The sequence below is a fragment of the Colletotrichum chrysophilum genome (assembly GCF_026319265.1).
Source record: "Colletotrichum chrysophilum strain AFK26 chromosome Unknown scaffold_23, whole genome shotgun sequence".
Lineage (NCBI taxonomy): Eukaryota > Fungi > Ascomycota > Sordariomycetes > Glomerellales > Glomerellaceae > Colletotrichum > Colletotrichum chrysophilum.
This window is the reverse complement of record NW_026517310.1, coordinates 266,477-294,205: the sequence shown is the minus strand read 5'-3', so window position 1 is coordinate 294,205 and position 27,729 is coordinate 266,477. Positions and strand designations below refer to the sequence as shown.

Sequence of the window (27,729 nt, the reverse complement as noted above, 5' to 3'; positions counted from 1 at the left end):
CTGGTCTTGGCATTGTTGCGAGCCACACAAATTAGGGATTTCCTCTCGACACCTCTTCGCCGCGCGCGCCATTGGTAGTCGCCGGCTAGCAGCCACTCACAACCCGCCAACGTCTGACACATGGGCTGTTGTTCCCTGCCGCAAGTCTGGAAAGAGTCACCATCATGGATCACCCATCGACAGGACGGCGACCATTGAACAAGACGAAATACCCGTTGAGGGCTTCGGCAGGCATGACATTTTTAAAGTCTTCACTCGCAGCGAAGATCAATGAAGCGTCTTGACTAGAGACATCGTCAATGTCCGTGGTCGCCGATAGACAGGACAGGCGACCACCCGCCTGTTGCAATCGTTGCCATCATCACCATTCTTGCGATTGATCGAGAGCTCATTCGCACTAACCAACAGCTCACCTCCAATACACTCACATGGCCTGCAGGCCCTGCCCGTCACCGTATCATCTTGTCTCACCGCTCAACCCAAATACAGCAGTTGTCTGTGCAGATCCAACTGAGAAAGGCCGGTAGTACTCATCGTCATTGCGAAGGTCCAGCGCACTTGGCGGGCTTGGCAGTTTGACACCGTTTTGCTGCACATTACAGAATACACACATCGAACATGGCAGCCGGTCACGCTCGCGCGTACTCGCGTAACGTGAAGGTGACAGGGGCCTCGGCGGAAGTGTTTGCAGCAACCTCAGCCAGTGTCGTGCGTCGGGTGTGCGTTGGTCCCCGCTGATCTGAGCCAACGTGCCAACCCGGCAGTACACGAGATGGAAGACTGATTGAGCACTCGAGAAATCTCCCCCCTGTGGTATTGCACTTCAGCATCCACTTCGCCCAGAGCGTTTGCGGCTGCAATCGAGATTGTGAGCCTGCAAAACTAAGATTTGATGGAACGAGTCCGACATGCCTTGTTGAGCGGACATTTTCCACTCCCTCTCCTCCCGAAGTGCCCCATTTTCCACCTCGGAACCTTGGGAGCGGGACCTGGGTTGGCGAGGCTCCCCGAAATGAGCCTCTCCTTTTTGCTGGAATCCTTCCAATTTTTTTTCACCGGGCCCTCGGGTCCGCCATCGACTGGAGCCTCCTCTTCGGCTGCGAGCTTGGGCAGCCCTGTTTTGGATGATGGATCAACAAAAAAGAGTGTGAAAACACGCGCAGCCGCCGTCGCGCACAACCTCCGAGTGATCCGGGTGCCAAGACCCGCCAGCAACTCCGTGATACCGCAGCCGCTATAGGTATCCTGTAGGTACCATGGATGGTCTGCCCACGAGAGAGATTCAGTCCCTCGCGGTCGGCGAGAATAAGCTTACACTCACGAGTCGCCATCTCAGCCCAGTGATTAGCGACCCTCCTGCCGTCTCTCATGGCCCGGCTATTCGCTGCTGTCGTCTCACATCATCCATGCGTCTCGCACGTTCCCATGGCGAGTCCATCCGGCCAACCAAGCGGGATGTTGCTCGTGAAATGTGACATTCTCATGCAAAACACAATTTGCCATGCTCACGGTCCTTTGCCTTTGATTGTGGCATGAACCAGACAGCGACGTGGCTCCTGTGGCCGAACTGCCGCCTAGGGTGTCTCTTTCCCAAGCGGCTCTTATTGGTTTCCATGCGCATGAAGCTGTGACAACCCTTCCTGGCCATTTGGGTTGTCTACCGCAGTAGTGTCTGCCTCGCGCCTGGCATGTGCCTGCCGTGCGCGCGAGAGACACTTGCCAGGATGGGAGGGGGCACGATGGTTCACCGCACAACAGGATCAGCCCCGTTCCAGAGTGTGGTTCGACGGGCCTCAACACCAGAGATGGGACTCGTCCGAGGTTGCGCGAATACCTTATTTCCGACTCAGCCGCCTGTTCGTCCCCCTGAGTCGGTAGTTTTTACCACACTCCCACCCGGGCCCGTGCCGGCATTCGGCGTTAGACGGAGCCGACTTGCTGTAGTAATCACGGGCTAGTCTCGCGGAAAGACCGGCCGAACAAAGGAGGCCTAGATCCTCGGTGGCCTGCCACAGCACCGAGATCCCACCACTAAGCTCTTTCCGTAATGCCTTCGGCGCCGCAATGGAGTTTTGCTTACTGTCGTTCTCGACGTCAAGAAGGTTCATGGACGGCATTCATCAGTCTTGGCAGCCAAAGCAACATGGCCTTTCCATGTTTCCACCTGCCCCCCCTCCTCGACCTCTCTACATTGGACAAAATTGTTTCAAGTCACCCGAACGGGAGCATCCGGTCGGGCACGTTCTGTCCTCATTGGAAGGGGACCTGAGCTGAACACCCGCCGATCACTTCTGGCTGTGGACATGCCTCGTGGGAGATCCTTGGTGAAGGGGGCGCGCACGCATAATGACTCTGCAGCAGAAAGTATGTTTTGCCCGTGCTGTCATACCTGTCTTGGGCGGGAGGTTTAATCCTCTGGCCAGGGCCTAGATATGGTTTACTCAACGTCTGGAAGTTCAGAGCAACTTTTTGATTTCTTGTTCTGCTGTTTTATTTATACATTTGCCTTTGTTCTGTGATGTTCTGGAGACAGGCGAGAGAGTTCATCCACGTCCGAATGGTGTGAGAGATGGCCACACTTTTGGTCTCCTTATATATTGCCCCTGTCAGGAAACATGGCACGGTCTCTGTGGAATGATGGGCGGTTTAAGCTATTAGAGCTCTGGGGAAAAGCGTAAGGCTCAATGCTCTGCGTGCTTAAGCAGTTTTCTGGGGAACGGGCTCTACTTTGAGTCTAAAGAGAGGGAAGCTTGGCCATTTAGCAGGCCCGCTTGGCTACTTGGACTGCTTGGCGCCAATGCTGTAGTTGAGATGAAGAACGTCTACCCGCCGTACCCGCCTGGCGTGAGGCTGTTCGCATGACAGTAGTCTCCTTCTGGGGGAGGCAAATCCACTGGTGGTTGGCGAGTTCGATCACGCGGGGGTGGGAAGCTGTGACCATGTAGCCAGATGGCATGAACTGCTATGATGTTTCTAGCCGTCGGCGTTGGAAGCTTGAGGGAGCTCTGCGTGCTGTACGGCCCTTGTTGTTGGTCGGGGAGGGTGTCCGGGGAGTCTTCTCCGTGGGTGGAAGAGGGGGGCGAATGGCGAATGGCGATTTTGGCGATGGAATTCCGAGGAATTGGGTATTCTAGCTCGGGAGGGATGAGCTTAGCTGAGCTGATTTCCTTCTTTGGTCATTCGGGGAATAGCTTGCCCAGGGAGGCGATTTGGTTTGCCAAGATAGCCTTCGTGATGCCGAGCAATGCTTATGCAATCTTGCTCGTCTCTGAAGCTGTCTGAGGTGGTTGAAGTCTTCGTGAGTCTTTGTCTTGGGCAGACTTGGTCGATATTGGTCCTGAGACTGCATGATGGTAGAAGAGATGACCTGAGGCAAAACTTGATCCGGGGTCGCAGGGGTGAACTGAAGACGGGAGGCGATGTGAAGCTGAAGCTGAAGCTGGCATTGAGGCGAGATCTATCCCGCCACGGACACTGACCATATTACCCAAAGCAGATGTTCCCAATCACGATAGGCTTCCCTTTGCCGTCTCGCACAGATGGCCAGATCTTTAAATCGCCATTCCGAGCCATCAGAAACTCCCCAAACGGCATCTCGAAATACCGCATAATCCCCACGCCACGTCCGTGTCGTCTCTGGCACAAGCTTTCAAACATTTCTGAACGTTGCAAGAGCCAAATCCCACACAAGCTTGAGCCTCTGAGCGGTCCAACGAGCCTCAGTGTATCACTAATTCAGGAACATACACTCAGGACCTGCGCCGCATTTGCCGAATCGGGATTTAGGAAGTGGTGGTACGGCATGGCGCTGCAGGTCTCACGCGCGCGTGACCGGTCGGGGGACCCAATCATCGGGGCCGCGGTGGAGACGAAAGTCTCCGGAGCGGCGGTGATGTTACGTCGCCGGGATGCGGGTCTGCGGCGCGGATGCGGGCCGGGGGGTGTTTGTGAGACCGCGTGATGAGGCTTTTTCTCCCGAGCGGTAGATTGTCCAGGGGATGGTTAATCAGGTGGTGACAATCTATCTTTTGGATCAGGTACGCTGCGGTCGACCTGCCTGATGGAGTTAGTATGTTGATTGAGGCTGTCGAGAGGTGTCTTTGTTGTTTCTTGGGATTGATATAAATGTATCTCAATAGTCATGATCAATGAACTATTGGAAGCTGTCACTACTCAATTGAACTAGTTGATTTTGAAACACACATGGGGAACGGGAAAAACGCAGAATGGCTCGCAAACCACCTCAACCACTTGAGCCAATGCTGTCGGCGGACGAGATTGTCCCCCTGATCAAACGGTTAATAGCAGAGCAATCCTCCATCCGCGACACCCTTGTAAAGACCGTCTCACTCTCCGAAGCATGCTACCAGAACGTCATTGCGCCAATTCAAGCCGTCGACGATGCAATCCAGGGGGGGGCGAGTGTTTACGCCATGCTGCGCTACTCGGGCCCCGACGAGCTCACCCGTGAAGCAGTCCAAGAGGCGCAGGAGCTCTGGTCGGCAGCTGGAGGAGAGAACCTCAAGCGAAAGGACGTATACAAGCTTGTACAGGCCGTTAAAGACAAGAATGAAGATCTGGGGTACGAGGAGCGAAAGATTTTAGAAGATATGTGGTCGCAGTTTCGGCGCGCCGGCCATGGGGCGCTTGATATAGAGCAGATCAAGACGTATCTCCGCCGACGGGAGAGAATTGAAGAGCTGAAGAGGGATTTTCAGAACAATTTGAGTGGGAAGGGGACGGGTTTGTGGTTTGAGAAAGATGAGTTGGAGGGTGTTTCGGCACAGGAGATGGCGAGGTGGAAGGAAGAAGACGGGAAGATGTTTGTGCCATTGGAAAGGGGGGATAATGAAGCTGTCCAGCGATACGCTAATAACCCTGAGACGAGGAAGAGGATGGTTGCTGCATACGACGTCAGGCTGGTTGAGAATGTCCCCCTTTACAAGGAGATGATCATTCTCAGGGATGAGAATGCGAGAATGTTGGGGTACAAGAACCACGCAGACTTTCGAATTCGGGAGAGAACCGCGCCGTCAACAGAGTGGGTTGACGAGTTTCTGAATAGGTTGATCAAGGATTTGTTGCCGAAAGGGAAGGGGGAGATTGAAAGGCTTGAAGCAAAGAAGAGATCCCATCTCGCCGTGGAGGAGGCGGAGATTCTGCCTTGGGATTACCAGTACTACACTCGACTGCTTGAGGAAGAAGCCAACGTCGAGCACGAGTTGATATCGGAGTATTTCCCCCTGCAGCACACCCTGTCGTCGATGCTGGGACTGTTCAACCAGTTCCTTGGACTGGAGTTTGTGCCTGTACCGGAGGAAGACTTGGTTGGAAAGCTTTGGGCTGAGAACATCGAAGTCTGGAGCGTTTGGGAGGGTAGAGGGGAGAGCAAAGGCGAGTTTGTGGGATATCTGTATGCTGATATCATCTGGAGGGAGGGCAAGTATCGCGGGAACTGCAACGTCAATTTGCAATGTGTAAGATACTTCGAGATCACATCGAGACGAATGCTAACAAGCTACAGAGCTACGTTAAAGAAGACGGAACCAGGGTGTTTCCTGCCACGATCCTCATGTGCGCCTTCCAACCACCATCAGCAGCGTCTTGCGCCCTCCTCAAACACCGACAAGTCGTCACACTCTTTCACGGCACGTACCCATTTACCACCCCATGAACGCTTTCTGACATCAAACAGAACTGGGCCATGCCCTCCACGATCTGATCTGCCGGACGAAGTACACCCGCTTCCACGGCACCCGCGTCAAGCCCGACTTTGGCGAGGCCCCCAGCACCATGCTCGAGAACTGGTGCTGGATGCCAGATGAGCTAGTCAAGATGAGCCGGCACTACACCCATATTGACCCTGCCTATGCAGCCAAGTGGAAGGAGGACCACGATGATGCCGAGCTGCCACCCGAGAAGATTGACGAGAAGCCTGTGGAGCGATTAGTCGAGAGCCGGAGCTTGAATCGTGCGCTGTGGTTTTTGAGGCAGATGTAAGTCGCGAATTCTGAAATCTGTGAGTGTAGGGAACTAATTGTGGTAGCCTGTTCGCCAAGTTCGACTTGGACGTCAACAACCAGAAGTCTACTGACGCAGTAAGGGAGTTGGACGAGGTGAAGCTTTACAACGACCTCAAGGAGACTCTCACCCTGACCAAGAACCCCGAAAAGAACAGTGTTGGATACGTTCAGTCGAACCATCTCATCAGCCTCTACGATGCAGGATACTTCTTGTATCTCAGGCAAGTCACCCCTGAAACTCCCCCAAGCAGCCGCAGCTGACGATGCTTCTACAGCGCCCACGCCTTCGCGGCAGACTTCTTCGAGTCCAACTTTGCCAAGGACCCGCGGGATCCCGAGGCCTGGGACCGCTACCGTCATGGGATCTTAGAGTATGGGGCAAGCAAGCAGGAGATGGAATTCATGACCAAGTTCCTTGGTCATGAGCCTGGGCCGGGTGCGCTTCTTAGGAGCCTTGGGCTGTCGACGCCCTGAAAATCTTGCCGGAAGGATGAGTGTGGCATTTTCTTGCGTTCTTGACGAATGAGACGACATGAAAAGTGCTATTGTACTGTCATATCGCGATTATCGTCAGAAAACTGACTGCTTGTGTGAATCTTGTGTCATATCCAGAGGGGCAACACCGAGTGAGTAGACTTATAGAGACTAAGTTTCCCTTCGACTCAGTCAGTAGAGTCCTGTCTAAGGGAGTAGATGTATTGTGATGTGCCAACCCAAACGTACTCAACCTCGACACATGGATGTCCAGAAGAGGGGACTAACGAGCCACAGCATACATCCCTATTGACTTGACTCTCCTTCTCGACAGCTAGCGTGCTGAAGTTGTCGGTTTTTGTGTGAACGTATTCTAAAGGTCCTCTTTGGCCTAGCTTGCCGCCACGCCGCTGTTGTCGTCTCGTGGTCTGGGGAAAGAGCATGAACGCATCCTTACGCATCCAGGCAAACAGAGAAGAATCTCGCTGAGTCACAACGACCGTTACAGCACATCCAACTACACAATCACAGTGTGAGTCAGACAAGACCGAGTTTTGCATTCTTCATGTCATTATAGGGCTTTCCATCCGGGTCCTGTTGTTGATATATGCTATAGGAATCCGCCCAAACATCAAAAACGAAAAGAAATGGGGGTGCCGCGAGACGCCCACCCCTCGTCCAACGACGGAGCCAGTCCGCGGACATCAACCCAAGGTATCTTGTTTTCCTTCTCTTTACTCAACCCGCTCCATCAGGCTCTCTGGGCATGGGGCCCTGCCCAGAGAGCATCGTGAAATCGAGGGGCCGAACTCGGGGCCATTCCATCTTCCCGTGGCCGCCGTGCGCGGGCGCCTCGCATGTGCATGAAAGTCCGCCACGTATTCCCTATGCCGAGGTGAAGTCTTGGGCGGGTATCGAGAACTGGATACTCCCACTGAGAGCGGCCCATTTTGGCGTCCTCATCAGGGGCAATGGCTTTCACATGTAGTCCTACTCCGCCTCGAGACTATCGCCGCAGTGCGGGACCGCTCCACAATCCCTTGCTTGTCTCAACGACCTTGTTCTGCTCACTGCCTGGACGCAGACTTGCGGGCACGCTGGTCGGTGTCGGTCCCGCATCTGTCATGACAACGTCGTTCTGGTTGTCCGCCTCGGGCTGGGTGCCGTAGCCCGAATCCTTGTGATTTGTGTTGCCCATGCTGATGGCACTGTCGTCCTTCTTTGCGTTCGGTGGGGACTTTAGCCCACGATCGGGCTCGCGGGATTTGGCGCCATCCATAAGGTTCTGTTGGCCCTCGCGCAGCTTGTTGATTGCGCGGACCGTGTCAATGGCAGCATGCAATGTCCGGCGGGCGTTGAAGTTCTTCTTGACCGTGGGCAGCAGGTTCTGGCCCTCGCCCTCGCCGTTGAGGTAGCCCGCAACGAAGGGGTGCTGCAGAGCCTCGTGCGCCGTCATGCGCTTCTTCGGGTCGATGGTCAGACACTTGCGGATGAAGTCCTTGGCGTGCTCGGAGACGCCGCGCCAGTAGTCGAAGGGTGTGAAGCTGTAGTCGGCGTTCAGGATGGCTTGCATTTCCTCGAAATCGCTGTCGCGGTCGAAGGGGGTGTATCCACAGAGGAGGAAGTATGTGATGACGCCGAGGGCCCAGACGTCTACAGGCTTGCCGTGGCCAATCTTCTTGAAGATCTCGGGGGCCATGTAGCCAGGAGTACCGCACGTCGTCGTCAACACGTGGAACTGCTCCTCATCCATAATACGACTCAGTCCAAAATCGGCAATCAAGAGGTCGGCGTTATCTTCTGGTGTGCGGAAAAGCAGGTTCTCGGGCTTCAAGTCTCGGTGGACGATACCATGGTCGTGGAGGTAAGCAACTGCGGAGAGGGTGGCGCGGATGAGGTCTGCGGCGTCGGACTCGTAGTAAGAGCCTTTTCGGCAAATACGGTCGAACAGCTCACCGCCGAGGGCCAGATCGGTGACAAGGTAGAGGTTGTTCATCGTCTCGAAGTAGTCGACGAGGGTGAGAATGTTTTGGTGGCCCATGGAGACCTTTTTCAGGACTGCAATCTCGTTGCGGACCTGCAGAGCATGTTAGTCGGGTCGGACGCCTCAGAGTACAGCGAATCGGCGAACCATGTGTTCTCTGCCGGCCATCAATCGCTTGTTGATGACTTTGGCGGCATAGTAGCGACCGGTGTCGATGTGGACGCACTCCTTGACGACGGAATACGAGCCGGCACCGAGCGTCTTGCCGACCTTGTACCTGCAGGGCTGGACCTGAGGCTTGTCAGAGCCGTTCGTAGCCATTGTCGCGATTGTCTGTAGGGTATCGAGACGCAAGGTGAGGCCGCGAGGAAGCCCTGCGGTCGAGGGCTGTCGGGGATGTGGTGGGTTGAAAGGTCGGTCGGGGGTCGCGAGATCAAATTGTTGGCGGGGTAAGCGCGGTCGGTGTTGGGGTCGCCTCGACTGCAGCTAGCGGTAGTTCGGTCTTTGGGTCGTCGGTCGGTCCTTTGTTTACGGGGAGCTGCAATGCTGGGGCAGGCTTTGAGCGTTCGCTTCGAGGTTGTGCTTCAAAGACCGAGGTCGTGGTTTGTTGGAGGTTGCAGGAAGCAAACAGCTGCTGACGGGGCGGGCAAGGCGAGAAGTTGTGTGCTCGTTCTGCTTGGGCAGTTGGGCTGATGATCGACGGTCCCCGGCAGCGGCACTGCAGTGTTGACTTCCCCTTCAGAGGGTCTCGCGGGGCTACTTTGAGCCAGGGATAATTGCGACCAGAGATAGATGAAGGGGGTGATGCGCTGTCACTATGACGCTATGTCGCAGATCAATCTGATGAGGTCTTCCAGCACGCGATGCGCAGCAGATGCAGACTCGATGGACGGAAAGCAGCAGCAAACGATGGCGAGAGCGGGAAGAAATGGCACAGCAGAGGAAAAGGAGGATTCGAGCTGAATTAGACGGCACGGGAAACAGACGAACGAGTGGATTCGTGTGTAGCACTAAAAAAATCCCGTGGGACTAGGGAGCTTAGCGGTGCCAGCTGGAGACATAAGGGACTCGGGGTCCCGCAGCTGGCCCCGGAGAGTGAGACAGGTCGCTGGTTGTCCCCAGCTGGATGCCGTTTTGGCCACTACCTTGGGGGTTTATCATCTCCCGACTTTCCCCCGCTAGACCTGACATGTGCCTTTATCATACCGTCCTCCTTTCGCTCGCGTTATTCTCCTCGAGCCAACGCAACCAGAGACGCGTCCACGATGGAGTTTGAGCGGTGACAGCCGCCTGAGGGTGATAGCGGCCCGGGCCCAGCCAGGAGTCCCAGGTCACAGCGAGATATGGCACCCGACATCACTCCCGGCGCGAGCACGGGGGTCCCCACCACTGCTGCTACTGGCCCGGCATGGGTTTTGAAGCAGCCCCTAAGAACCTCCTTGTCTGTTCTCTGTCGTCTTTCAGCAGCAGTCCTATCATTTTGCCATAAGCAAGAATATCTTCATGTCTTTTTGTCGATATGAATGGCACGATGGTTGACGACTATCGTTGAACGCTGACGCTGAAGGATTCTCGGCATTCTCAGCTATCGGAGACATGGCCGTGCTTTCTACATTTACCTGGTACACACATCTTACAACTTCGTCGAGCCTCCTGTCGCATTACGCGATGGAGTTCACCTATTTGCATCAGTCAATTCCCCAGCCCAACAGCATCAACTCATTTCCCGTGAGCCCACGGCGCAGTCCGTCTCCCTAAACATGGGAACCACGAACCAGACTCGCAGACGGCAATCCCGATTCTGTACCTCCCCAAAACCTGAGTCAAAAGTTCAGGGTCCAAGCCTGGCCCCTCTTGCTTGCCGCCTGGCTGGCCCTTAGCTTAGCTAGGCCTGACCCCACCCGCGATGATGGGATGTTTGCGTGTCTCAGCCAACCATCGCAAGGCGAACTGAAAGTTTGGGCACGTGTCGTGACTCAAGGCGGCTGTCCTTCCAAATTCCCTGTTGGCTAGAGCCGCATGGTGGTACTTTAATCGAAAGACGCCCGACGGTTCTGCTTTTTTGAGCTCAGGTACTTCTTTTGCTTCAGCCGTCCTTCGTTGAAAGATTTGGCTCTGCGGGGATGTCAGCAGTTGATGCGGTGAAACGTGACATGTCAGCCCACATTTCTGCGTGTTTCTTCTTCTTTTCATTGCTCGTCTCTCCTGGCACTGTTTCGCGGTATATCCTTTGTACCTCGTCGATGAGCTTTTGCTGGTTCTCATCCGAGTTGGCGGTCCTTTGACGATGCTCCTGAGCCTGGAACGTCAAGGAGTCCGACCTTGCCGTGTAGTACTTGGACTCTCTGATGCCCCGATGCAGCAGTTTCGGCAGCATTGGGAGGAGGTCCTTGACGGGCCAAGCAGTGATTGCTTTGCTCTCAGTTCTGGTCGGCGTTAATAAATGGCCCATGCCTTGTCATCAAGCCCAGCAACCCATGCACGCGTGAACAAACCTACCTGTTGACATGTTGCCCTCCAGGACCGCTTGAACGCGCGTAACTTGTTTGGCCTCGTGGTAGTTGGCTTCCGTCAAACGTCCTGTGCCATGATCTCGCCTGCTTTAGTTCTTCCGGGTCGAAAGAGTCTTCGAAGGCCTGAAACCTTGCCCAACGGATGGCATGTATGGGCTGGAAAAGAGGTCTGAAGACTGAGGGCCGTGTGGACTGGATGAGGCTGGCTATTGTCGTCATGATGTTTGCAAAGTCGAAGTTTTCACAGACACCAAGGGCTAATTGGGCAAGCAGGCCGCTTCTATCCAATATGCTGTGTATGGCAGTGAAGAGCCGGTTGACCAATCACAGGCAAACAGAAGTGCCAAAAAGAGTGATGAATGCCGTCCTGCTGGTTTTCATTGACAATCATGCAATGTTGGTGGAGCTTGGTGATGAGCGAGAGCTGAGCGGTGCGTTTCGTCATCTTGCACCGTACCACACACGGCCTCTCGTTCGGGAATAGTGGCATCCGCCTACCACATACAGTTAGCGCCGTTTGTGGTTCTGAACCGTTTTCCTGAGGTGACATTGGTCGACTCTGCAGCGACAGATCGGCCAGGCCAGGCCCAACCCGAGGGCAAGCAGGCACAAGCACAAGCAGCCTTGTGGTTGCACTTGCAGTGGCAGACGGGAGCGACCTGGTGCGCGGGAAACGGGAAAGAGCTTGGGCTGCCTGCCTGCCTCCGCTCCGCTGCCTGCCACCCACCTTACCATGCCCTGCACCTATCACTGGTAGGCAGCCCAGCCCAGCCCACCTACCGACTTCTTCAGATTTTTTTCCCACGCGGCCTCGTACCTTAATTCTGCTTAACCTTTTTTCCCACCACCGCAACACCCGTTGGGTCTTTTTCCAAGCTACATACAACCTGCGGCTACCTCTTTCCGAACCTCTCGGTGCCCACGGTTCTCAAGGCCCAACGCCAACGGTCTTCTCCCTCTACTCTATTCTTCTCTACACTCATCTCCCAGCCTGACCGACAATCTATCTACCCTTTCCGCCCTGGACACTAAGCTTTTCGAAGAAATTTGGTAAATTGCCTGCCATCCTTGGGAGAGCTGCCGATAGCTCTTTTTCTTTCGTCCGCTCATCGGAGACTACCCCGTGTCTGCAATCTCTTCTTCTATTTCCGCCTGCTGCTCCCCCGCCTTCGTTTCCATTCCCCCTCTGGAAACCCCCCAAACCAATCAATCAACCGTGCTTGCCTGCCTTGCGCACATGACGACACAGCCGCGGCTCGACTAAAATCAGAGAAAACGAGGCGTCCGGTCGCCTTGTCGTCAATTATTTTTTTGACTTAAAGCCCATCTTCTGATTCACTCCAACTTCCATCTCCCACCCCTCCGGACTCCCGGACTCTGAGCTTTGCCAATTCCGCCAGCCTCGTCCACCGGGCCCAGCGAGCACACAGCTGTCGAGCCGCCCATCGTCACTCCCGCACGCGACCGCCAGCAACTTGATGCCCGAGCCAGAAGCCATTCCGGAGTTCCAGGCTACTGCCGCCGACCTCTCGCCTCTTTCTCCATCCCCTCTGCACTCCGCCGCTCCCGCCGTTGTGCCTGTCCTCCAGGATACTGCTGACATCCTCGATGCAATGTCCACCCAAACTAACGCAATCGCTCAAGGCGGCCTGAACGCAGTCGCTCCCGGGTACAAGGCTGCGGCTGAAATCACAAACGGCACCGCCAGCCATGACGCTGCTGCCGACGCCAACGCCAACGACCAGGACGACGACGACGACGACAGCCTCAACGCCTATGGAGAGGAAGAAGAGACGAGCGCGGACAAGGTGCAGGAGCAACAAGTGGAGCAAGATGCCGAGGATGAATACCTCAAGTACCTCGACTCTCAGGTCGAGGAAGGCGCTGAACAGGATGATGTATCAAAGGCACCAGAATCCATGCACAATTCCGCCGCGTCTGATTCCTTGACAACCCATCAAGTGGTTTCTCCGCCCGTCGCTGATCCGTCCTCGGCCCGCCCTGCCGTCGCCCAGCAATCAAGCCCATCAGCTACCGCCACCTCGCGCGATGCCCACGTCGAGGATGACCCCGCCATTGAGATCTCTCAACTGCTCACTGAGATGACCGGCCAGGCCAGCGATGCCAACGATCAAAGCCCGGCTGGCTCCGCCAATGCCTCTGCCACTGCTCAGAACCATGAAGCCCAACCCGCCTCCAGCTTGTCATCGTCCGCCGCTGCCGCCACCCTTCCTCCAAGACCTCCAATGCCCACCCAGGCATCTGTCATCTACTCCAATCAGAACCCCCATCCATCCAGTACGGCCGCTCCGTACGTAGCCGCGGGTGCACCCGGCACCACGCCCATCCAAATGACTGCGCCGCCGTACTCCAATCACTCTGACACTAATGACCGCAAGTCGCACTATGACCAGTTCCTCGAGGTCGAGCGCTCCTACATGGCGGAGGCCAAGTGGGATAAGTTTCCAGATGGCTCACGCATCTTTATTGGTTCGCGCTCTCTCTCATCAGGCCGACCTGACGGCGCCATTGACTTCTTTTCAGGCAATCTGTCGAGCGAACGTGTCTCCAAACGCGACGTATTTGAAATCTTTTGCAAATACGGCCAGCTCGCCCAGATCTCCCTCAAGAGTGCCTATGGCTTCGTCCAGTATCACAACCTGGAGGATGCCCAAGCTGCTATGAACAACCTTCAGGGCATCGAAATCAAGGGTCGCAAGATTCGTAAGTGTTTCCGGGCGGATTGGGCATGAGGCAGAGCTAACCTTTATCCATCAGACCTTGAGTATTCGAAAGTACAAAAGAGCAAGGGCGGCAATGAGCGCAATCGTTCACCCGACCGCGGCGGCCGTGGTGGTCGGCAATCAGGCCGTCAAGACCGGCATGAGGGAGGCCACAACGACCGACGCCGGGACGACTACAGACCTGGTCGCAACGCATCTCCTCGCCGGAACGGCCACGCTAGAGGCGACAGCTACGGCAGAGATAGTCACGGCCGGGACCGCTACTACGACGACCGTTCTCGAGGCCGCTCCAGATCCCCCCAGAGCCACGGCCGCAACGACAATTACCGCTGGCGCGAGCCCAGCCCGCCCAAGGCGTATGAACGGCCTGGTGCAGAGCTTGACCTCCCTCGCCGCTACGGCAATGACGTTCCGGACGTCCAAATCCTTCTTCTCCAAGAGCTTGCCAACGAATTCGTCGCATGGGTTCAGCACCCCTTCACCGAAAAGGGCCTCAAGGTTGCTGTCATGTTCTTCAACCCCAGATTCCCTCGCGAGGCGCTCATCTCACGACTGGCTGCGGAGGGTGTGCACGGCGTCGTCGATCTCGACATGCAGGCTCATAATTACGGAAGGATTCCCTTAAGAGTTTTCAAGCAAGCCCCTGGTGGCCAAGCCATGTTCGAAGACTATGACAACATTGAGCCCAAAATCGCGGCAGAGCTCGTCCTCAGGCAAAAGGCCAGTGCAGCCCCGCCATACCAGCCTCCCCCTCAGCAGCCCTACCCGGGCTACGGTGGTCAACCTTACGGAGGCCAGCCTCCTGCCCATGCGCCCGCCTACCCTCCCCAGGGACAGCGCCTCCCGCCTCAAGCTGTTCCTCAGGCCCCAGCCGTTAACCAGGCCGACATTGCAAGCATCATGAGCGGCGTCGACAACACCACTCTGCAGCAGCTGCTGGCGCATTTTGGCGCGCAAGGAGGTGCAAATGGCGGACCTGCGGCCGCGCAGATTCAGGCAATGCTTGGTGGCCTTCAAGCAGCACCTGCACCCGCGCCTCAGCCTGCTTCGTACGGCGGCCAGGCTTACGCCGTCAACGGTGCCGCAAACGGCCATACCAACGGTCATCCCCCTTCTGCACCCGCGGGCGGCGATCAGGCCGCGCAGGTTGAGAACATTATGGCCCAGCTGGCTAAGTACCGACGGTGAAACTGAAAAGGAGCGCATTGTGGAGTTTGACGAAGACATGACGGGTGGGGCTCTGTATGTTTAAAACAGGCGTTCGGACTACAAAGACTACGGGCGGAAAGTGATTATAGATTCAAGCAGTGCGGGGCTTTTGTAGCCCTCGATTTACCATCAAAGTACCGTGCTCTCTTCACCTTGACTGGCTGCCAGGAATATCGCGGTTGAAAGCCGATGATGTGGTAGCACGAAGATGTATTTTTTTTACGATTGCCATAACGGTGGCCTCAGCTCAGCTCAACAAAGACAAGAAACCATCTCATAACTCATGTCAAACGTCTTTTTTCCCGCCAGGTATCTTTAGGCAATTCACAAAATTCTTATAGCTTCTCAGCAGGCTTGTTGAGGAATGCTGTGCACTCAATCTCAACATCAGTGCCGAGGGGAAGCTGGTAGACGGCAACGCAGGTGCGGGCCTTTTTCGATGTCAAAAATGCTCACCCGGGATCGAAAATGGGGACGACGACTCACAGGCTTGGGGTCAAAGGTGAAGAACTCGTCGTACGCCTCGTTCATGGTCGCAAAGTCGGCCATCTTGGTGATGTAGACATTGACCTTGACGGCGTTGCGAAGGCTGCTGCCTGACGCCGCGAGGACGGCTGAGAGGTTCTTGAGGGCTTGGCGCTGGATTGGGTGTCAGCTTTGATTCGACCGTTGCTCTCAAGATGAGGGATTATGATGAGATTGGGGGGAGATAAGACGTACAGTGCGGTCCTTGACGGTTCCCTCGGCCTGGACCATGCCGGGCTTGTCGGGCAGGATGCCAATGTTGCCGGAGCAGTAGACCATGCCGTTGTACTTGATGGCCTGGGAGAATTGGGGGAGGGGGGCCGGGGCGGCGGTGGTGAGGACCTTTTCGATTTGAGCCATTGTTGCGGTGTTTATGGATTGACCTTGGGGTGAGTTGAAATTAGTGCGCTGCGGTTATCAATGAGACTTTATAAAGAGATGGATGAGACGGTGGTTTGTCAGGTTAAGATCTTGTGAGTTGAGGTTGAGAGATGATAAATCAACAGCACTTCGGCGCGGGGTCGGAGGAAGAGTGGGGCATCGGCCGCGGCGGGGCTGGGCGATAGGCCGGGCAGGGAGTGAAGGGCGCAGTTGACGGCTTTACAATGCACCGGAATGGAATTTCCATTGAAGTTTCGTGTTTGCTTGAACTGCTTTCAATTGCCGTTTCTGTGGTTCATGAGATCCTTCAACGCAAAGTGCCCTACTCATGGACACATAGCAGTATGTACTGTGGTATACTGGTATAATACTCATGGCCCCAGTCGAGGATGCTCTCTCTATTTTCATCAGGTTAAACTATATCGAATGTGAACGTTCTCGGGATTTCTCAAACGCCGATGCTCAATGGGCTTGGCCGCATATAGGTGTTCTGGAATAACCATACGAAGTGAGGCCCATCATGCGCTCTTGTCCTACAGATTTCATGGAACGGGGCTGTTGGCCGCGGGCCGAAGAAATGCGGGGCACCGTGGTCAGCCGAAGCCGGCGTGCAACCGAACGTAGCGTCACATTGTTGCGTCTCGAAGTCCTGAGAGGCCATATCGCGGCCGTCTATTAAAGTCCATGTGACGATACACGACAGTTCTCAAGTAGAGCAACAAGCAGTTGAAAGCGTCCTGCTAGATACTAGCTGCGACCGGATTCATCCTACGTCTTTGACAATGCATACGGCTCTCTATCCAGGACTTCCCTTGATTCGAGATTGCAGGGTTTTTCCGCGCTCAGCCTTCCGAGTCGAGTAGCCATTTTCAACGGGGTTTCGCCGTCTGAGCCTGGCATTGTAGGATTGGCACCCTTATCTAGCAGAAGGCAGATGACTTGATTCAAACGGTCCGATGGCCTTGAGCCTACGGCTCCGAGGAGCGGCGTGCATCCGGATTTGTCGAATATATTGGGGTCGGCGCCAGCCTCCAGAAGCCAACTTATGAGAACCGGAATGTGCGCCTTTGCTGCATCCACCAGCAAAGTCGGCACATAATCATGTCCTCGGGCTGAAATTCCGTGTTCAACCTCTGATATAAGCCTTTTCGTTTCTTCGTCAAATTTCAGCTTCAGGGTCGATTCGAGAAACGTCTTCCCTGTCTGATCTTCAGGCATGAGTCGTGTCCCAGCACTTAGTAGCAAGTTCGTCAAACTTCGGGCGTGCTGGTGAGTAGGATCGATGTCGAAGAACGCGGTCCCACCTATGCTGTCGGCGCCATTTGGGTCCACATTGAACTCAAGTAATACTTGCACTAGAGCCGGATCCCCCTTGTGGACAGCAAGACGAAGGGCGGTTGGGCCTTTCAAATCTCCATATCGGGTACTCTCACCCTTCTCCAGGAGCATCCTGACGATGGTGGGTTGACCAGTGAGTACGGACAGGTAAAGAGGACTGATGAAGCAACAAGATTGATTTATGTCAACTCCATTGTCGAGAACCCTCTGGACGAGAGCGTCATCCTTGGATATGATAGCCTCACGTAGAGAATAGGCGAGCGTATGATCTCGGTCGCAATGAACTTGACTCGCCTTGACCAGAATCTTCTGAAGAGCGACTCTCTCCATGTCAGCCATGTACTGGAGAAAAGTGAGATCCCGATTGTTTATGCAATCTATGATGACGGCACTTTTTTCGACAAGGACCCTGATCATCCGCTTGTCTCCAAGCTTGATGGCTCGGTGCAGAAGACGATCATGGAAAACCGCACCCGCCTCGACCAGAAGCTCGACAAAATACGTCTTGCCAGTCGCAATAGCCAAGTATAAGGGAGGCTCCCGGATTGATATCCGCACCCCGCTTGATCAGAAACCCAGCAATATCTTTTTGGTCGGCTTCGATAGCGTAAATTAAAGGAGATTTGAGCTGATGATCAGCTCTATTAACGTCCGCACCTCTTTCGATCAGAAGCTCGACGATATGACCTTGATCACTTTCAATAGCGTAGTGTCAGGGAGTCTTGAGCTGATGATCAGCTTTATTAACGTCCGCACCTCTTTCGAGCAGAAGCTTAACAAAGGATTCGCGCTGTTGGATAGCAAGAATCAGAGGTGACCCCTGTTCTTCGCAGATGGCGTTGGGCTCGATGCCATTTTCCAGCAGTAACCTGACTGTTGCGGCTTGGTGACTCAGACAAGCCGCATGCAATGCGTTGGCACCGCTTGGAGTCGTCTTGGTAAGATCCATCTCCTGGCGTTGGCAGCCATATTTCCAAATTTCTTCAGCAGCTGTGCTCGAGGACAAGCGCGAAGGGCGCACATCCTGATGTTGGTTTGTTGAGAAGTGTTTTGAGAGAAGAAACTTGGTCATCTGAAAGCTCGTTCCGGCAGAAACCATAAGCAGGGGTCTTCGGTGTTTATCTTCCGCGTTTGGATTGACCCCTGCATCAAGCAACAGCTCTACAATCCCGGTATGTTGTTTCTCTACAGCTGTCACGAGAGCGCTGGCCATCTGCCGAGGCGATTCTGAAACGTTTCCTAACCCAACATGACGCACCCAAGCTTCTACCGTACTTGTATGGCCCAAGTAAACGGCTGCATGGAGAGGTGACGAGAACCGCTGGGACGAGATCGGACTCCGTGCTCCATTCTGACGAGGTAGCATATCTTTCTGACGAAGTCGCATATCGACAAGTGATGGCAAGCCAAGCTCCGCAAAAATGTACAAGGCAGTTGTTGACATGGTGTACCTTCGTGTTCTGAACTGCTGCAGTAGGTTGTGGAGCCGAATCCAGTCTGATAGTTGGAACTTTTGAAAGGATAAATCTTGTGGAAGTCTCATCCGTTCCACAGCATCGCAATGATCTAAAATATGGTTCGTAGAGTAATCGAGGAATGGGAACTTCTCAGTTACTTCGAGCTTGAAGGCCTTTGCCGCATCGGTGCCTACAGTTAGAAGGAAATTCTCATCCGAAACGTACGAAGAAATGTCGACTCCCATATAGGCATGACAGCAATCCCTGAGTCGTTCATGGCTTCTGCCTTCAGGGTTATCTCCAAGTTCCGGCCACAGAGACTTGAGGCCGTCTTCCTTGAGAAGGAAATCCCGTACTGATTCGTGTATAAACTGAACTGTCGATTTCTTTGATTTGGTTGTTTCAGCAAGCCCCTTCGAGGAACTGACCACGAAGTGGTTCATAGATTCTCTCGAGATTTGCTCAGGATTCCACTCAGAAATACTCTCAGGATCAACACCAGCCACCAGTGCGAAGTAGTACTCTTCAGGCTTCAGAGGGCGCTTGCCGAAGAGTAACCACTGAATGCACAACAGAAGCTCTCCCATATTCTTCTCGTCTCTCATCAAGATATTTTTGAACAGATTACTCAACTCTGGAGGTATCTGTTGAAGTCTCTTCTTCACCGCAAAAACACGACCATCTTGAAATTCCTGGTTGAGAATGTCGATGACCAACACTACCCACATAAAGACCCCGGACGCTTTCCGGAGTATCTCTTTCGTGAGCTCATCCGCCTGCTTTCTTGTCTCAGTTCTAAGCTTACTTCGCACGTACTTTTCCAAGTCCTGCTCATGGCCTAATTGGTTTTCTAAAGTGAATCGAACACCGTAGACAACGTCCATACGGGGGTAATGGCGACTAGAGAAGCAAACGTAGAACCTGATGTTATTGTGGACAGCACATTGTCCTAAGTCTTCAAAAAAACCCAGTAGTTGTCGGACCTCGCTTTCGTCACATTCGTCGAGAGCGTCAATGAAGCATGTGACTTGTCGTTGGTCGAGCTTTGATATTGCAGTCGCAAAGAGTCTTCGCAATACAGAAAGATCCCAAGCGCCCGAGTCTTTTCGAAGGAACGTTCCACGATCTCCATCTCCCAATACCTCCTGTAGCTCAGGAATTTTCTCCAATAGTTGAAGTAGAAGAGATCTGTGCATTCCTTCTGTGGATTTCTCAAGCAACCCTCCTCTAGCGTTGAAGAAGAAGGATAGAATGGCAGCATTTTTTGCAGCCTTCAGCCCTGCACGCGAGTAGGCATATTTCATGAGGGTGGATTTTCCTGCCCCTGGCTTTCCCCGAATCCAAAGGATGCCATGGTGATTGGTGAAACTTTTGTCATCCAGCCAGCGAATGTAGTCAGGATGCTTCAGCAGCCACTGGCATGTTTTGGTATGAGCAGATTTGATGGTTGAATGTCGACTGTCGATTTCTTCAAACCTCAGGGATTCAAGAGAATCATTCCGACGATCGAATAGCGAAACTTCGTCTACATCAACGTCAATATTCGGTCACAATTGCTGTGGTTGGAAAAACACTGACGAGAGGATACTATATTGACATCCGCCATGGAGTCCTGGCGGATTTCTTCGGACGGAAAGACGGAAAGGAGCTCCTTTGCATAGGCTGATGCGGTCGCTGCAGCATACTCTTGCCATTGCTTGGCCTTGTGTGAGTCTGAATAATCGCAGATCCCCCTAATGACTAGGCATGGAAAGCTATCCATCAGGCCGGCGGCTTCCATCTCGAAACAGAGAACCTCAAGCTCATTTGCGAGACGATGCCGCGTCTGCCCATGTTTCATGACCTGATTTGCGGATGCAATGATACCGTAGTGAATCTTCGGGTAGTTGTTGGACCTAGGGCCCCGTATCACCAGCTGTGACAAATCGCAGTCGTCGCAGCTCTCCCCAACGTGATCATATGTGGCTCTATAAAGTCGGTCCTGTCCAGCTCCGCGGTATGTGTACGCATCCATCATGATGTTTCGTTCTCTCATGTCTGCGAGAAATTCTGGCATCCGACTAGGAGACAGCTGATGGTCGGCTCGCAACTTGGCGACTGCGGCAAGAACGTCATGTGGAGGCTTGTTTAGTGTTCCTGAAAGTTGGAAACGACCTGCCTGAACAGTTTTCCCAAAGTCGTACTGAATGACTCCAGAACAAGCCGCAGTCGGATTGCTGACCACGACATCGCCGAGTCGGATGTCAACTTTATCGGGCACACCGCCACCGATACCGACCATGAGTCGTATTTTGATTGAGGGAAAGCTCCAACGCATGTTGTTTGCAACCAATGCGGCACTGGTGATGCCGTACTGCCCTGATGGCAGGCATGCGATGACAATGTTGTGATTTCCTATGTTGCCAAAGGCATAGACGTTGCTGTCGTTTGGGTTCATCGATAGAGGCAGATGGACATCGTCGAGCATCGCTTGCGCAGCGGCCATCTCGATGGGGAGAGCCGCGACCCATCCGACAGTATACGCATCATGCGACAACAGTTTTAGAACCCGTGTCGAAGAATCGCTATCTCCATGACCGGACTCATTCAACCTAGCCCTCTTCCTCGGAGTATGATTGCGATCATCGTCCGCAATGGCCGAGTCCCATGTTCGCCTCCCTTGGTGGGAGGCATCCGCGTTGACACGATGCGACGCGAGTACGGTGCTATTGTGATGCCTATCGTATGCCGCCATTCTCCGAAAGACGGAATGCGAATCGAAGGAGCCTAACGTAGCCTTGTCTCCTCGACGGGCTGTGGAGGACAGGCATGCTCAGATGGAGATCGGGAACGTGTTGTCCAGTACAGCGACAGGTATTGAAATCTACTTTGACGTCTTTGAGCTGTTTGGAGAGGCAGGTGTCAATCGGAGACGAGCGAGATGGCAGTCGGGTGCTGAAGACAGACAAGAGTTGAAATGGAGCGGAGTGTTGTGAGCACGCCGCAGCGATGCCTCGGGTATATTTCATTTGCTACAGTTGCACACTGCCTCCACCCAACGTGATCAACGGGGCGCTTACCGCTGTCTTGCGTCGAAATATCTACCATGCTTCCTGTGATTGGAGGCGAAATGGGTCCAACATGCAGGCTCTGCGGCGCAGCGCCCACCTACACTACGGATTTCCCTCCTTCGTGGCCAGAAGTCGACAGATTACGAATACTCAGCGTTCGTATTCTAGGCCTCGCTTCTTCATGGTATTCTAATTGATTCTTCTGAAAACGCATGTCGCCAAACAACGTCGGTGGGAATATCTTCTGCCAATGGTACCACATCAAAGCCGTCACAATGGTTACTGGAATGGCGACAACCCAGTACACCCAAAACTTGTCAGACATAAGCCACTCGCCTGAGCCAGAGTCAAACTCGAAGAAAGTAGTGCTGAAGACGGCAGAGACGAAAGTGGCTGGAAGAAACAGTAGGGTAAGAAAGGCGACCGTCTTCATAGCTTCGCTATCTCGTTGTGCCGCGCGGCCGATATCGACCGAGACTCCAGAATCGAATTGAGCAACCATGTTGAATGCAAGTGCAATCTCGTTGAGAAGTCGTGCCTTGTTCGAGGCGGACCTCTCTTGCAGGCTGTCCAGCATGTCCTCGAAGAACAGCAGGCGACCGTTGGCATGCTTCCAAGCCCTCTTCCAGGCAGCATCAGGCTGCGCCCCACTCCAGTCTGCCTTAACGGTCCCGTGTTGCACCAGAATCTGCCTGGCAGCCTTCACAGCTAATTGTAATGTCTCAGAAACGTGAATTGCATGTCGGGCAGTCTCGTGCAAATGCCGGTAGTCGGGGGCCGGTTTTGGCTTTGTCGGGCCGTCCCTCTCCTTCTCTGTGTTCCTCACGGTATCGCGCACCGACCAGACGGCGGCGTCTTGCAGAGTGACGACTTTCTCCAAGATGCGAGTATATATCCAGTATGGAGTTATGTAGCTGTGTTCATCTGGGATCACGAATAAAGGATCCGGCTCGCCAACCGGCACGCGCTCAACGCAGCTTGCCGTGGGCGGATGAAGGTCGAAAACGACGAGAATTGTTTGTTGTGTTTTTGCGATCCATCGCGTGAAGATGTTCAGCTTGAACCATTCGTACCCCGGATGGTACTTGTTTGTCAATTTGATGGGAAATCGTGCCCATGTATCTGAGATATGTTAGCTTCTTCGAACCGTGGCGGCATGGGAACGTACTCAACCCGGTCTCTTCGCCCTCATCGTCAACCGTCACCTCGTGGCCAAAGTAGGCGTTGGCACCTTTGCAATACCCTTTCCACCATAGATCTGGTATCTCAAATACGGAAGAAAATTGCTTGCGGCAGTTTTGACATTGGCGAATTTTAAGGGCCTGGGCCTCACTGGATGAGCGTTAGTAGAGAGAATCGTGGATGATCACCGCACGCACATGATGCAAACATCAAAGTCAATCGTTGGCAGTATTTGGCCTTCCTGTGATGATTCACGTCTGAATTCTGTCCAGTTTTCCCCGGTTCCTGTTGGTTTGGTTAGCTTGACACGATCAGAGATCGATGGATGCGTACCTTTTTTCCAGCAGGAGAACTTCAGCTCATGGCAATTTGCGCAGGTCTTATTATCCATGGTAACGAACTTCAGGACGAAGAAGATGACTTGTATGTGTTGAACCCGGGCAACGACAAGACGAGAACAACGATATGTAAATCGTCTTGAAGATCAGGCTTTAGTGAGGGGACGGCAAGTCCGCCCCATGTTGCTGCATGACCAGGCCGCAGTTAGTGGACCAGGGCGACAAACGCCAATCACGTTGGGTGACGTTGTCGCAGTGGTTGACTGTGTCGTTTGCCTTATCGCCCGAGAGTGACCCGTGACATCGTCGCACAAGAAACGATGCTCGTGTTTCCATTTTGATCGTCGATGAGTCTTTCGAGATGCAGTCGTAGTCGTTAATTACGAAGGCTGGGCTCTGTAAGGAGGCTTAAATCGGGGAAACGGACGAGAGAAGATCGGGAATATGAGACCACGAGACCACACAGGTGAGTCGCGACGCAAATCTCAATCAGATTGGCAGGCGGCACATGCAGCATCAAGACATTGTCGTCTGCAGAGAAGAAATAAAGTGGAGAATGATGCCCGGTCGGTGCCCAGAAGAGGGTCCCTCCATCTCGACTCCGAAGCAGGGTTCTCGCGGGATGCTTGGGGCAGCCTCCACTACGAAACGGGGTCGATGGGGAGATAGCTCAGGGGCCAGGCCGCTAGTCTCGATCTCATAGACCAATCAGAGACCCCCGTTTTCAAGCAGGCAATCACGGCTGGTTGACGCGAGCGCTGAAGGGCGCGCCTCCGGGAAGCTTGTGCCGCTGGGACCTGAACAAAAGAAGCCAGCTGGAAGGAACCGGCGTTCGTACCTGTGTATGATCCTCGTACCCCCGCGCCGTGGATACGTGGAATGTGAACCTTCGCAACTCCAATCCTTTGATTAACAATCCGCTTCGGTCCGAGCTTGCGGATAACCTCCATTCTATTAAAGACCAATCTCCATGTCACCCATGCGGTTCTGAGCAGCAATCCCGGCTTGACCTTTTTATCCATTTTCCCCATCGTCGTCCGTGAGATCCGCCGAGATCGACCATGGGTTGGCCGTACAAATTTCTCGACCTATCCCGCGAGGAGGTCCAGTTGAGACGGCAGACCTTGGACCGGTATGGCACGTATGCCCAGTTCTCGGCTTTGACGCCCATCATCCTGGCTCTTCTCCTTCGTTTGTTCGTCTATCTCAAACAGCGAGTACAAGCGAGCGCCGCCTACGATGCAGTTCCGGACTCTCCAGACCTGAAAGCCAGGAGGCAAAGCTGGGTTGGCAATCTGGATGCGAATGTGAGGAAAGTGAAGTGGTGGCTGAACGATGATGTCTACTTTATGGGACAGCATTGGGGTCAGAAGGACCAATGGGTCTTTGGTGTGGCTTGGTTCGCTTGGCTGCTTGTTCTGTCTACCTTGGAGACTGGTGAGGGTAAGTGGCAATCCTTTTCATTCGTCAATAAGAGACTCAATGGGTTTGGAGAAGTTGGTTGATGATGATTTGGTCAATTTGCCATAACAATTGGACGTACTGACGTCTCACAGACTATCTCCACATCACGAAACGCTTCGGTATCGTTGCCGTGTCACAGATTCCATTCCAGTATCTGCTGGCCTTGAAGAGCTTCAGTCCCATCGCCAAAGTCTTTCGCACTTCCCACGAGGAGCTAAACAAATGGCATCGAGTATTGTCTCGAGTGACATTGTCACTCCTCGTCCTCCACGCTCTCTTTTACCTCAACTTCTTTGTCGCCAAGGGTATCGTGACAAGCCGTCTGTTCGCCCCCGTCGTCTTTGCCGGTGTCGTCGCCTTTGCAGCCATGAACATGATGATTTCGACCGCCACTGTCGCTATTCGCAAGTACTCCTACCGAATCTTCTTCATCACTCATTTAATTGGGGCATTTGCTATCCCGCCATTGGTTTTCTTCCACGCCAAATCCTCCCGGCTGTTCATGGCCAAAGCCATCATCGTGTTCCTCATTGACCTCGTTGTACGCCGTCTGCGCACCGTCATGGCCTTTTCCAAGCTAGAGACCATCCCTGGGACCAACCTGGTTAAGATCTCAGCTTCAATCCCTCAGTTCAAGGTCAACGCTTTCCGCAGCCGGCCGGGGTCCCACATCTATCTCAGCATCCCCGCCGCCGCGAGACCCGGTGGCGGTCACTCGTCTTCGGAAGCTCTGCTTTACGAGTTCCTCTTCAACCCCTTTACCGTGGCTTCTGTTGACGAGGAGACCGGTGACTTGACCCTCGTTGCTCGCCAACTTAACGGCCCGTTGACCCAGCACCTTGGCTACTTTGCAAACGCGGGAGGCGGCAGCGACGGGAAGACCCCGCTCTGCATTGAGGGCCCCTATGGCGCGGCATCTATCCATTTCGACAAACTCATCGGCTCGACCGTCGATCGTGTTTTGTTGGTGGCTGGCGGCGTGGGAGCCACCTTTACCGTGCCCATTTACCAGGCCATCCTCCAGGATAACCCGAGTGCCAAGGTCGAGATGGTCTGGGCCGTCCGGGGAGCCGGTGACGCAACTTGGGCCATGACCACCGACAAGTCGCCCAAGAGCTTGCTTGAGGATAGCAACGTCCAGATTTTCTTGACGGGCGACTCCCTCAACTCCGCTACCACGGGACCCATGGCTGGTGTACCCGCCGAGACCAACGCAGACGACGAGATGGAGATGAACCCCATGTACCGTGACCGCACGCGAAATCTCTTTACAGCGGACCACAACCGCAAGCGCCCCAACCTCAGGAATATTGTCGACGACTTCTTCAGGCAAGGTGCGGAGGAGAGGGTGGCCGTGCTCGTGTGCGGGCCCACGGAGATGGGCAGGGAGATGCGGGAATATGTCGGAGCATGGGTCATGAGGGGCCGCGAAGTGGTGTGGCACAATGAGGCCTTTGGATGGTGACCTGCATGTTTGTGCTGTTTCTGCGGGCTGAAGATTTGGACAGTTTCACATATACATTGGAACTCCGGGGCTGGCGTATACATAATTTGGACTGCTTAGATATAAAAGTAACACTTGTTTACACTTTTCGAATTGTACAATCAACATAAAAGTCATGGCACATATTTCAAGAAGCACCATCAGAAACCTTGGCAATTTTTCTCTATGACGAAACACGCTACTAGGATGAAGCCTTCCGAACGCCAGATCGTAACTCCGTGGTCATCCATCATACATCAGTCTCCCTGTTCTCGTGGAGTATGCACTATTCAGCCCGCTTCTTGGGCTCGCCAATGTCTCCAGAGTCAACGTCCTTGCCCTTGACTCCGCCAATGTCACCGTCGGCATCGTCTTCGTCCCAATCGTCCACCTGATTCTCGTCCCAATTGTCCACCTCTTGTTCAAGCGTCCGTCCGCTGCTGCCACCCACGTCGCCGCCGTCCCACGCACCACTCGACTCGATGACGCCCGTCTCGTGGCCCTCGCCGAGCTCAACATCCTCGTCATCCTCTCCCGGGACAGGTGCGTACGTCTTGGTGCGGCGTTTACGTTCGAGCATACGCTTGTGATACCATGAGCATAGCCCTATGCTCGCCAGGGAGCCCACAACGTTGGCAACAATATCGTAAAAGTCGAACTCGCGGCCGTTGGGGAGGAAGCCCTGCAGGAACTCGGAGCCGACTCCGAGGACGAACGTGCAGACGGTCAAGGTGAGGTTGAGAGTACGGCGGCGGTTGGTATCGAGAATCCAGTAGAAGACGAGCGTCAGGAGGAAGAATGTTGCAAAGTGCAGGACCTTGTCGTTTACATATTGGCCCAGCTGGAGGGAGGTAAGGCCTGCGTAGCCAGCGACGAGGAGGAGGGCGAAGAAGACGCCTGCAGCAGACCAGTGTTAGCTAAGAATATCCCTGGCAGACATGGGGAGCTCGATTCGGATCTGCGAGACGGATGGATCCCACCCAGATGGAGGGCTAGATCCAGGGCCAGCTGAAGCTTTTGACGCACCTGCAAAGGGCAAGCGTATCCGCATTTCGAAGGGTCCTGCGGCTCTTGCAGGGTGTGGTTTGATTGGATGGGATGCAGTGTATGTAGCTCGGTTCGTGGTCGAAGTGAGCGTTGTGCGTGGGTTGACTCGGTAAGGGTAGCAGTAGCTTAGCTACTAGGTGTCATGATGGGACGGGATGGTCGAAGTGGTTGCTCAAGGCGAGAGAGAGAGAGCGCACGGCAAGACAGTGCAGGTAAGTAATGAGGAAAGGGTATTCGTAATGGGGTTCGTCACAGACGAGGGTGTGAGGTGTGTCCAGCTGGCCGGAGCTTCCAGACGACTGGATCGGGAGGGAGAGAGCTTTTGCTGGGCTGCCAGGTATTGGATTGGATTGGATTGCTGCGGGAACAAGCACCACCTCCGTCCACTGGGAATCGGGCAGAACTCAGCCCACTGACGAAAGAAGATGTGCACCGCACCACAAGCTGGTGGCGGGCGGGACCTGCTGGACGCCCCAGGCTGCGAGGGACGAGGACAGGGGTATGCCCCCGAGGTTTT

General features: G+C 54.2%; 8 protein-coding genes across 8 annotated transcripts; 3 read left to right on the top strand and 5 right to left on the bottom strand.

Annotated features, from left to right (window-relative positions):
- Window positions 1-4,226: 4,226 nt before the first annotated feature.
- Window positions 4,227-6,497, top strand: COL26b_004002 (uncharacterized protein; the record flags this gene model as incomplete). The annotated part of the gene is made up of 5 exons (XM_053176887.1): window positions 4,227-5,477; window positions 5,601-5,652; window positions 5,696-5,996; window positions 6,047-6,235; window positions 6,299-6,497. 5 exons carry the CDS (start codon window positions 4,227-4,229, stop codon window positions 6,495-6,497), a joined length of 1,992 nt encoding a protein of 663 aa, XP_053039209.1.
- Window positions 6,498-7,503: 1,006 nt separating this feature from the next.
- Window positions 7,504-8,802, bottom strand: COL26b_004001 (uncharacterized protein; the record flags this gene model as incomplete). The annotated part of the gene is made up of 2 exons (XM_053176886.1): window positions 7,504-8,574; window positions 8,629-8,802. 2 exons carry the CDS (start codon window positions 8,800-8,802, stop codon window positions 7,504-7,506), a joined length of 1,245 nt encoding a protein of 414 aa, XP_053039208.1.
- A 1,709-nt stretch (window positions 8,803-10,511) lies between these two features.
- On the bottom strand, window positions 10,512-10,858 carry COL26b_004000 (uncharacterized protein; the record flags this gene model as incomplete). The annotated part of the gene is made up of 2 exons (XM_053176885.1): window positions 10,512-10,596; window positions 10,647-10,858. The coding sequence occupies 2 exons, from the start codon at window positions 10,856-10,858 to the stop codon at window positions 10,512-10,514; spliced, it is 297 nt and encodes a 98-aa protein (XP_053039207.1).
- A 1,614-nt stretch (window positions 10,859-12,472) lies between these two features.
- On the top strand, window positions 12,473-14,926 carry COL26b_003999 (uncharacterized protein; the record flags this gene model as incomplete). The annotated part of the gene is made up of 2 exons (XM_053176884.1): window positions 12,473-13,718; window positions 13,773-14,926. The coding sequence occupies 2 exons, from the start codon at window positions 12,473-12,475 to the stop codon at window positions 14,924-14,926; spliced, it is 2,400 nt and encodes a 799-aa protein (XP_053039206.1).
- A 356-nt stretch (window positions 14,927-15,282) lies between these two features.
- On the bottom strand, window positions 15,283-15,832 carry COL26b_003998 (uncharacterized protein; the record flags this gene model as incomplete). Its single annotated transcript, XM_053176883.1, has 3 exons — window positions 15,283-15,378; window positions 15,434-15,586; window positions 15,668-15,832. 3 exons carry the CDS (start codon window positions 15,830-15,832, stop codon window positions 15,283-15,285), a joined length of 414 nt encoding a protein of 137 aa, XP_053039205.1.
- A 5,963-nt stretch (window positions 15,833-21,795) lies between these two features.
- COL26b_003997 (uncharacterized protein) lies at window positions 21,796-23,271 on the bottom strand (the record flags this gene model as incomplete). Its single annotated transcript, XM_053176882.1, has 3 exons — window positions 21,796-22,820; window positions 22,867-22,956; window positions 23,214-23,271. 3 exons carry the CDS (start codon window positions 23,269-23,271, stop codon window positions 21,796-21,798), a joined length of 1,173 nt encoding a protein of 390 aa, XP_053039204.1.
- A 1,008-nt stretch (window positions 23,272-24,279) lies between these two features.
- Window positions 24,280-26,147, top strand: COL26b_003996 (uncharacterized protein; the record flags this gene model as incomplete). The annotated part of the gene is made up of 2 exons (XM_053176881.1): window positions 24,280-24,661; window positions 24,775-26,147. The coding sequence occupies 2 exons, from the start codon at window positions 24,280-24,282 to the stop codon at window positions 26,145-26,147; spliced, it is 1,755 nt and encodes a 584-aa protein (XP_053039203.1).
- A 304-nt stretch (window positions 26,148-26,451) lies between these two features.
- On the bottom strand, window positions 26,452-27,216 carry COL26b_003995 (uncharacterized protein; the record flags this gene model as incomplete). The annotated part of the gene is made up of 2 exons (XM_053176880.1): window positions 26,452-27,062; window positions 27,192-27,216. 2 exons carry the CDS (start codon window positions 27,214-27,216, stop codon window positions 26,452-26,454), a joined length of 636 nt encoding a protein of 211 aa, XP_053039202.1.
- Window positions 27,217-27,729: the final 513 nt, after the last annotated feature.